This window comes from Aythya fuligula, chromosome 3, assembly GCF_009819795.1.
Source record: "Aythya fuligula isolate bAytFul2 chromosome 3, bAytFul2.pri, whole genome shotgun sequence".
Taxonomy (NCBI): domain Eukaryota; kingdom Metazoa; phylum Chordata; class Aves; order Anseriformes; family Anatidae; genus Aythya; species Aythya fuligula.
The window spans coordinates 79179457-79189163 of record NC_045561.1 but is presented as its reverse complement, the minus strand read 5'-3'; the positions used below and the strand labels follow the sequence as shown (position 1 = coordinate 79189163).

General features: G+C 48.3%; 1 protein-coding gene across 1 annotated transcript in view; it reads left to right on the top strand.

Annotated features, from left to right (window-relative positions):
* The first annotated feature begins 881 nt into the window (after window positions 1-881).
* SOGA3 (SOGA family member 3) overlaps window positions 882-9707 on the top strand; it is a 44627-nt gene continuing 35801 nt past the window's right edge. Inside the window, exons 1-5 of the mRNA XM_032184475.1 lie at window positions 882-903; window positions 1264-1488; window positions 3091-4100; window positions 4370-4594; window positions 8050-8208. Coding sequence (XP_032040366.1) covers window positions 882-903; window positions 1264-1488; window positions 3091-4100; window positions 4370-4594; window positions 8050-8208 — 1641 coding nt within the window. The remainder of the gene's footprint in view (window positions 904-1263; window positions 1489-3090; window positions 4101-4369; window positions 4595-8049; window positions 8209-9707) is intronic.

Genomic DNA, 9707 nt, shown 5'->3' with positions numbered 1-9707 from the left:
CCCCATTTTTGTTTTAATACAGAAAGTCTATCCAGACAATACAGAGGGAACAGAAAGGATGCTAAAGGATGTTCAGTGCTTACAGGCAGGAATTGCTACGCTTTCCCTTATTGTGATGGCTTTATTGCCTTAATTCTGTATATTTGGGATACAAGGAGTCCACAACCTATCTTCTACCAGAATCTATCCACCACTTCCTTAGGAAAACTACAGCACATTGGGTGTATTTCTCAGCTCCAATTACAGAAATATTTTGTATTTTTATTCCTCATGTTTCAACCAATCACTCTGTTTAGTTGGTATGACAGAAGTCAACATTTAGGATGAGTTTCAAAACCCATATCCTTCAGCATTAATCTTTCATTTCTCATTTTCTGATTGTACTCAACTCATCACATTTTCCTATGTCCACTTCATTCAGTTCAGGACTGGAGGACGTGTAGACAGGGGAAGTATCTTCCCGCATCCATACAAAAGTACATATATATACATATATATACACACAGGCATATCTTTATATTGAGACACGTGTGCCATACATGTGCATATGCACAAACATTTATGTACATATGTATGTGTAATGTCTTTGTGTATATATACTGTGCATTACGACGTATGGATGTATGAATAAGCACACGGGTGGGGCCGTGGGGTGGAAACACGCCCTGTGCGCCCGCGCTGCCCTGCTCAGAGGCAGGGGAAAGGAGGGAAAACCCCTTTGAAAGCCCCTTTTCTGTTCCTTTTTGTCATCGGGAAAGGTTTTCAGCTCGACAAGCCACCTAAGGTGCCCCAGAGCAAAGCCAAATTCAGCTGACGGTGCACCAAGCAGGTGGAGCTCCCCCAGGGTAATCAGGTGGCTGCCTCCGGGTTTTGCCCACGCCATGAATAAAGAGTCACGGGTAGGTTAGTCCAATATTCACGCGAAGAAATAACGCCCGGGGGTTATCTTCAATAGACCACCGTGCTTTGCCTTTGTTTCCACCTTTCCCGGCTCGTAGCAGGCTTTTGTCAAAGGGACGCGGTGCGGATCCGCTGCCCTGCGAGCGCAGATAAAGGCGGCGAACAAAGGAAAGCCTCTCTCTTATCGTCCTGCTGCTGATGCACAAGGCGCCCGGCATCCCGCCCGCTCCAAGCCGGCTCCCCTGGAGGAGCCGCTAAATAATTGATCAGGATCGATCGCCGGGGTGGATCGGGAAGGGAAGCCGGGCGCGTCCTTCCCCCATTTGCGCCGTAATCCGGTGGCACCATGTGCAGATAGATAAGGAAGGGGACGCAACTCAGCCTTCAGGCCTGGGCGGGGTCCTCGCCGTCTCATCTTTTCTTTTCTCTTCCCTCCGCTGCTCTCCTCCCTCTCCCCGGCCCTGGTGAGGTCAGCTCATGAATATTGCTTCATTTTCCTGAGCGGCTCCGGCAGCGCTGGGGACCTCGTGTGCGGTGCCCGGTTCCCCGTGCATGCATTTCGCCAGCCGGGCAGCAGGCAGGGCGGTGGTGAGTAACCCGGCTGCTTTACCCTCAAGCCTTTCTTCCTTTTTCTTTTTCTTTTTCTTTCTTTTTATTTTATTTTTTCTTTTTTAAAGGTGGGGGTAGGGGGGATGTTACTCCAGATTCAGATTCAACAAAAGCGCCGGGCGTGGAGGGGGAGCTGCGAGAAGCCTCCCACGCCTCTAAAACCCGGACAAAAGGCAGGCGTGCCCCGCCAGCTGCCACCCCCGGGAGGGACAGGGGTCGGGGGACAAGGGCCAGGGGCTGGGGACATCCCCACGCTGCCGGGTGGAGCCGCTGGACTCTCCCCTTTTGTTGCCGGCGGGTGTTTCTGCGCTTTTTCCACCTGCAGAGACGCAGCGTCCTGGCGCCACGTGGGCTTGCCACTGGAGGGGAGATGGGGTCGCGGAGTTTTGTGAGGGTTTTCGGAGGTTTCGGACCCGGGCTCAAAGGAGGCTTGCGTTGTGGGGAAAAAAAATAAATCAGAAAAACAGTAGGGAAGAGTCAGAGTTAAGAGGAGGATGCAGGATCTAGGCTGAGCCCTGACTTCCTGCAATTTTTTTTAGGTTTCGGTTTAAAGAGTGGCATTTTGGACCTGTCCAGCTCTGAAAAGCAGCAGTTTGGGAATTGTATTTATGATTGCTAGAGAAGCAAAGCAAATCAGTGTTGTGGTGCAAGTATAAGTTTTGGTAGGTTTACACTCCCTTACATGCTCCCTTTTTGCTTATTAATGCCTGGAAAAATCCTGCCAAATTATGTTCTTTTGAGCATTAATTTTCAATGGATTGGTTAAAATCAGGGTGATAATGACAGTGCATTTGAGAGGAAACCTTGTACTCCTGCCAGTGAGTGCAGAGTAAACACAGTGTCATTGTCTGGTGTGTTGCAGGGAATAAACCAATTGTCAGGGCAGGGCATAATGTCTACATTGACTTTGACCAGTTGGCTTTCTTTTCTCTGTACTTTGCGATGGGACAGTTGGGAATCACAAGGCCACGTTAGGAATGCTGTCATTTCAGTTTTGGCCCACATTTTCCCTTTAAGGATGGCTGAATAAAGGCTATGCGAAAACAGTTTATGGATCATAGCTATTATTTTTAGAATGCCTTACGGCACATCTTTGCAGCACGGTATGGCACCTAGCAGCCTATTTCAGTCATCTGCTGTGACCATGAAAACTCTACTAGGGTCAGGCCCTAGGGGGAAAATTGCCACCTGAGCACCCGCAGGTGAATACAGTGCCACATCTAGTGCTGGGCCAGGGTGCACTCCTTCCTTAATCCCTATGTTTTGGAAATGCGCTGGAGGGATTTTGCCCCGGTGCTGCTTCAGTGTAACGGGTAACAAGCCCGAATCGCTCCTTAGGTCTTGACAATGCTTCTGGGAGACAAACTGATGCAAAGATGGGTGTAGAAGTTGTTTCAGTGTCCCTTTTGCTCTCGATTCGTGCCTTGGAGGCCTCCCTTGAAGGGGCCCTGTCAAGGCTGAAGGGGGAGGCCCCGGGGGAGGCAGGTGCAGCAGCAGCGGGCACACGGCGGGGCAGGGCCGGGGCCCCCTCCCGGTCTCCCCCTGCCCCCCCGACCGTTCTCCCCGCTTCTCCTCCCGCAGCCGGCCGGCCGGAGGAGGCGGAGGACGCCGCCGGCGATGGACTCTCCCCGCAGATAGCCGCCGCCATGAGCCAGCCGCCCGCAGGGGGCGCCGCCGCCGAGCCTCGCCTGCACCCGGAGGGCAGCAGCGGCAGGAAGCAGCCGCGAGCCTCCTCCCCGGCCAGGGCCCGCGACGCCCCCCCACGACCCCCGCCCGCCACCGCCCGCGCCCCGCCAGCCGCCGCCGCCGCCGCCGCCGCGGCCGCCGCCTCCTCCTCCAAGGCCGGCTCCGGGGCTCCGCGGCCGCCGCCGGGACAGGCGGCGAGGGGCGGCCGGGGCCGCGCCGCCGAGCGGCCGGGGCGAGGCGCGGCCCCGCCGGGCGCTGTCCAGCCCGGAGCCGGTGCTGAAGCCTCGCCCGCCGCCGAGCCCGCCGAGGAGGCGCCCCCTGCGGGCGGCGGCGCGGGGGAGCGGGAGCGGGAGCGGGAGCGGGAGCGGGAGCGGGAGGGGGCGGCGGCGCCGCAGCCGCAGCCGCAGCCGCCGCCGCCGCCGCCGCCCAGGCAGTGGCGGGGGAAAGCGGGGCGGTCCCCGCTGAAGGGCGCGGGGGAGGCGGCCCCGGCGCCTCCATCTTCGTCGGGCGCCGCCAAGGGCCGCGGGGCGGCGGGCGGCGGCGGCGGGTTCTGGAGGGAGGGATGCCTGCAAAGTGAGCTCATCCAGTTCCACCTCAGGAAGGGGCTGGCGGCGGCCGCCCAGATGCAAACCAAGGGCAGCAACCACGGCAGCGGCGGCCCCGGCCCCGGCGCCGCCTCCGCCTCCGCCTCCCCGGCGGCCGCCGCCTCGGCCGAGCCTCCCCCGGCATCCTCCGCCTCCTCGCCCTCTGCCATGGCGGCGGCGGCCGGGGCCGAGGGGCTGCGGCAGGGCGAGGCGGGCGGCGGCGGCCGGAGCGGCACCCCCGAGGGCTCCCTGAGCCCGCAGCTGCAGGACGAGATGCAGGAGGAGATGGAGAAGCTGCGGGAGGAGAACGAGAGCCTCAAGGTGAGGGGCCGGGGGCTGCGGGCTGGGAGGTGGCGGGGGGTGGGAGGTGGGAGCTCCCGGTGGGGTCGCTGAGACCCTGGTGGGCTCGCAGCCGCGCTTCGCTGCTTCGTTGCGGTGCTCCTGATGAGCTCGGCAGCGCTTAGGCGGTGTCCCCGCAGGGATGAGGGCCGGTCCCCATGCTCCGTGTTGGCCGGCTCCCCCCGTGCTTGCTGGCATTTGTGTTTTTGACCCACCTGTTGCGTCCCCACCCCTTCTCGCCCCGGTGCCAGAACGAGATAGATGAGCTGAGGACCGAGATGGACGAGATGAGGGACAGCTTCTTCGAGGAGGACGCTTGTCAGCTTCAAGAGATGCGCCACGAGCTGGAGCGAGCCAACAAGAACTGCCGGATCCTCCAGTACCGGCTGCGCAAGGCCGAGCGCAAGAGGCTCCGCTACGCGCAGACCGGCGAGATCGACGGCGAGCTCCTGCGCAGCATGGAGCAGGACCTCAAGGTACGGGCGTGAGCAGGTGTCGAGGAGAGAGGGAGCGCCAGGGACGGAGACACGGACGTGCTCTCAGTCCTCATGACTCAGGCGTTTCCATCCCTTCTGTTGTACAACGCGCACCCTACACGGCACGTAGGATTGCAGCGGCCAAGCCTACTGTAGTAATGTAAGCCCTTCAGTGAGTGGCCCAGTGGTGAGGCTTCGTGGGTAGGCTGTTCTCAGCTTTGGTCCAATCATTTTTCGTGAAGGTAATGTGCAATAAGTGACTCAAATACAAATTGGGATCTAGAGTTTTGGATCTTTTTATGATGAACATAAACTGTGTCCTACCACTGCAAAATTAAACCAACCTCACTGAACGGTCCCACTGACTTTTAGGGGATTGCAGTACTCCTTCTTAAAGATTTCAGAGGACTGTTATATTAAATACATGAAATCCTGACTTGGTGGGTGTCAGTGGAAAAACTCTTACCTTCAACAAAGCCTGGATTTTCCACATCCACCTGGAACCGTAGATGCAGCCCATCAGATTTCAGTGTGTCATCAGCTGTATTTAATCCATAGCATCTGAATGAACCACAGCCCATTGCAGAGGACAAGTTTCAGCCTTTGTTTAAAGACTGACATTAGTAAATAATGCATCATCTCCATTCTAGATTTCTCCAATTACAGGGAAAAAAAGTTTCTTGTGCTAGTTGGAATTTGTTTTATATTTGCTTCCATACTGTAGATTTTGTTAAGGCTGTTACTGAATCAGCACTTCTAAACCTTCTTCAGTTGATGGGTCTCCCAGTTATTTCTCATGGAAATGCAGACCTCTGCTATAGCAAATTGGACCTTGTTGATCACGCTACTGCCTGGGACTAGTTACCTATGTTGAATTCTGTGGACTGCAGTTAGAAATGATAATTCAATACATGGTCATGAACAGGTCAATTTCAAACTTCTTTCTGATAAACACAATGGATTGAGAGTCTGTTATTCCCAGCCCTGTTTTTAGGAGTTGGATCACCTTTTCTGAAAAGTTTCCAGCTTATCATCATTTTTACTAAAACGTAGATACCAGGCCAAGGCATGTTCCAATAATTTTCTTGCTCGTGCCATTAATAATGCTAATATCCTTCTTGGTACTTCTATTTAATAATCCTTTTCCGTGCACATTAAAAAAACGCATCTGCTGTTTTGGCCATGACAGTTCTGTAAGTAGCTGCTCACGTGGCTATAGACAAACTTGTGCCTTCCTGGTCAGAAACAAAACTAGTGAAATGTTTTTTTTGATGCACCCTACTCAGGGCTTAGGTAGAATTTCTAATCAAAACAAGGGGCATTTTGCATGCTCAAAATGATGTGAACAGTTGTGCTGCACACCTTGCAGGCAGAATTTGAATGGGAACCTCCCTGTCCCAAGTGAACGTTGTGATTCCAGCTTCTAGAGTTGATTTATTTGTTGGCTCAATGCTACTTTGTATTTGCAAGTGATTTAAACAGAGGGCTGGGAGGGAAGTTGACTCTGTAGTTAGGTGCTCACCTGCCACATAGGAGGTACCAGCTAAGGCCTCAGGTTGAAGAAAGGACTCACTTCAGTTACGACTTCTCTTGTGTCTTTCCTAATAACCATGCAACTTACTACTTGGGAAAGAATAATGATTTTATGGAGCCTTCCCACATGATTGTGTCCTGCTTTGGGGTAGGGATGTTTGTCAAGTTCCATATTTCTGCCAAACTGAATTTCTGGTTCTTGCTAGCCATATTTGTAACTCCTGTGCAGTTCTTTGTAGTGATCCCAAATCTGCTTCTGAAGAATTTCTATCCAAAATAATGTTCTCCATTTTACAAGGGTGATATAAGAGGGAACGTGGTTCTTCAGAGGTACGGTCTTGCATACAGCTGTGTTAAAATGCATCTTGAATAAGTAAGCCCCTATTCCCAGGTGATCTTGAATACTCTGTAGGATTTACCTGCATTAATTACCTCTCCACTAAATTTTGTTACAAAACATCACTACCAGTAAGGATTTTGTTATTTCATTGTATTTACTGATTCAGAGTGTAACTGCGGGCTGCACACAGATTCTGATAGGTTGCTGTTAAAAATATGTCCCCAATGATTTTCCATTTACTTTGGTTGGACAACTAGATGAGCAGTTTAATACTGACGATGGGAAAATCCATCAAAATACAGCCCTTTGGTGTGATTCTCAGCTCATTCTGCAGTCTCCTTTGAGTATGCTTATAATTGAAATTCCCCTCCACCCTCTCTTTCTGTTGGGCATTATGTGTCTTGAGTGTGTGTGCAGTGGGGGAGGTTATTGAATAGTCTTGTGCTACACTGCAGTGTTGTATCAGTAATTCACACACACTGTGTTTCTTGTCAGGGGAGGCTGACTCACTAGCTGCTGCTGTTTTCTGGTAGATCGGATTCTTCTAGACTGCTTGCTTACAATTATTACTTTTTCTTTAGAGCTTTAGTATGTCAAATAGAGTTCTTTGACATACCGTAGTGAATAACCCTGACGCGAGCTCTCTGAGCTCCCCTAAATAGTTTTAGGAAAGGTAAATTTTACTTTCTGATGTTTTAAAAAAGCATGAATTTGCCTTTTCAAATTATATGTCTAAATCACCATCATAGCAGGAATTAGTGTACATTTAAATATTTTTAGTGTATGATTATAATTTCTGCTGGTTTCATCAAATAGAATGCAAATAGCTTGAATGGCAAAATTCTTTTTACCTTACCTAAGGAAAAGGAATTAGATATTGTCATGTTCCTTTTAGCTCTTCCTGTGAAAATGCAATTTAGAAACAAAAAAATCAAAAACAACTACAAAAAACCACCTCATGTTTATTTCAATTTAAAAATATTGGATTACATTTGGATAAATACAAGGTCAGTAAGGATATTGCTTTTTCATATTTTACTCTTTAAATTAACCAGTAGCACTAAATGCCAAATAGTTAGATTATCTGTCCATGAAGGAGAGAGAAACTGAAAGGGTAGAAATAAAGGTTCATCCATTTGTGGTTCTATGCAATGGACAGGTACAGTAGGCCTGGAGAAGGTGGGCTCTGCTTTTAAACTGATGCTTCCACATGTCAAGTGTTTGAAGGGCATATCCCTTAGTGCATTGAAAAGCAGGGGGCTGGCAGTGGTAGAAAGAAAACAGATACTCCAGGAATAATGAAGATACGGTTTCATTTTGATGTAACAGAACCTAAGAAATGGTTACCAGTGGCTCCAGTGAAGTCCATAGGAAGAACATGCCAGCTTTTTGCAGGAATTGAATTTTGAATTGTTTAAAATTCTATCTGTGTATGCCATTGTCTACATGTTTCCTTACATGCTGCTCAAAACATCAGAATTGACCTGTAAATGGTTGCTTAGACACTAAGCACTTCAGCACTAATTCTTTTGTAATTCTTTTTTTTTTTTTCTTCTTCTTTTTGAAATACCACTTCATTTAGGTTGCAAAAGATGTATCAGTGAGACTTCATCATGAGTTAGAAAACGTGGAAGAAAAACGTACAATAACAGAAGATGAAAATGAAAAATTAAGGCAGCAGCTTATAGAAGTTGAAACTGCAAAACAAGCACTACAGAATGAACTGGAAAAAATGAAAGAGGTTAGTGTTTCTATTTACTTCTACACAATGTATTTGAAGTTCTCAAATTCTTACTGTTAAACTTATTTTTCTTCCTGTAACTTGTTTTGGGGGCAAAAAATATGACAGACAAAAGTTGGAAGTAGCAAAGAGTGCTGAGATACAGATTGGTGACTGGCAAGCAGAGAATGAACTAAAATATTCAGTGATTTCTAGAAGAAATGGAAAGCAAACTGTGTCTTTGTTTTTCCCAGACTGGGAGGGAAATGTAGAACATAGCTGTAACTATGTAGCTATAATAAATGTAGAACATAGATGTAACAGAGTTCAGAAGCTTTGAGACTTGGTACTTAAGTTAAGACGTGTGGATAGAATGTTGAAAGGAGTCAGAGGCATCTGACTTTGCAAATGATGTTCCCCCCACGTTGTTACAAAGACCAGTATTTTCCCTTTGCAAGGGACTGGCAGGCACACTAAGACAGGGAATTGAGACACATCTCCATGTTGTTCAGGCATGCTCTTCTGGAGTACTGGGGAGTGGGGGACTCCACCTGGCCTTTCAGTCTTAGCATAATTTTATTTTACATCTAATTCATCTACAAAATTACTCCATTTGCCATTATATAGATGCAAGATACCATCCCATTAAGTAAGCAGAAAATTGTATTACAGCGGTAATAGCTTGGCTGACAGAGATAATAAAGCATGTGGTAAAAGGAGAAACTGTTGAATAAGAATGAATTCTTGGAACAGATTTTAGAAACAATTCTCATGTTCAATGTTTAAAATTCAATGAATGACACTGATTTTCACATTTAGTAATATTCCCTAACAGAAATGCCAATATCTACTTTGATCTTACATGAAGCAGAAGAGATGTATTTGAGATGTTAAGAAAGAGAGGAGATTCTCAGTTGTATGATAAGTTACAGTATTTTTAAGAATTGCAAATGCTTACTCTAAGTGATGTAGTATTAAAAATATTCATATGTTTCCTTTACAGGAACTGAATTTCAACCATGTTAGTAGAGGATAAACAGGTGGTTATTTTTTGTCACCTTCTACTGCTTTTCCAGATAATTGCAGATTTGAAAAGGACATGAAATCTGAGCCTTATTTAGCTTCCTCTCCTCTCTGAGATTTCCTTTTTCTGTTTTTACTCTGGTCTATGCCGTAAAATACCACTCAGTTTCTGGGACCATCTTCTTTATGACAGCATGGACTTTCTGTAATTGTCCTTACAATTTGTTGTTAAGCTTGACTTTACTCCAAGTTTTCAATGTTTGTTGTCCTTCAGACTCTACTTTCCTGTATATTCCTATTTCTGAATCCTTTCCTCCTGCCCTGTGATGGGTTGTTCCACAGGTAGCTAGTTTGCTTTTTCCTTGTTTCTTCTTATGGGTCTTTGCACTACAGTGAAACATAGTGGCAATTTAATACCTTGCATTCTTTGGGAGCTGTGTAGCTGCAGGACATTAACCCAATAATTAGGCTTCCTCATCTCTTTCATCAGTGGTCTT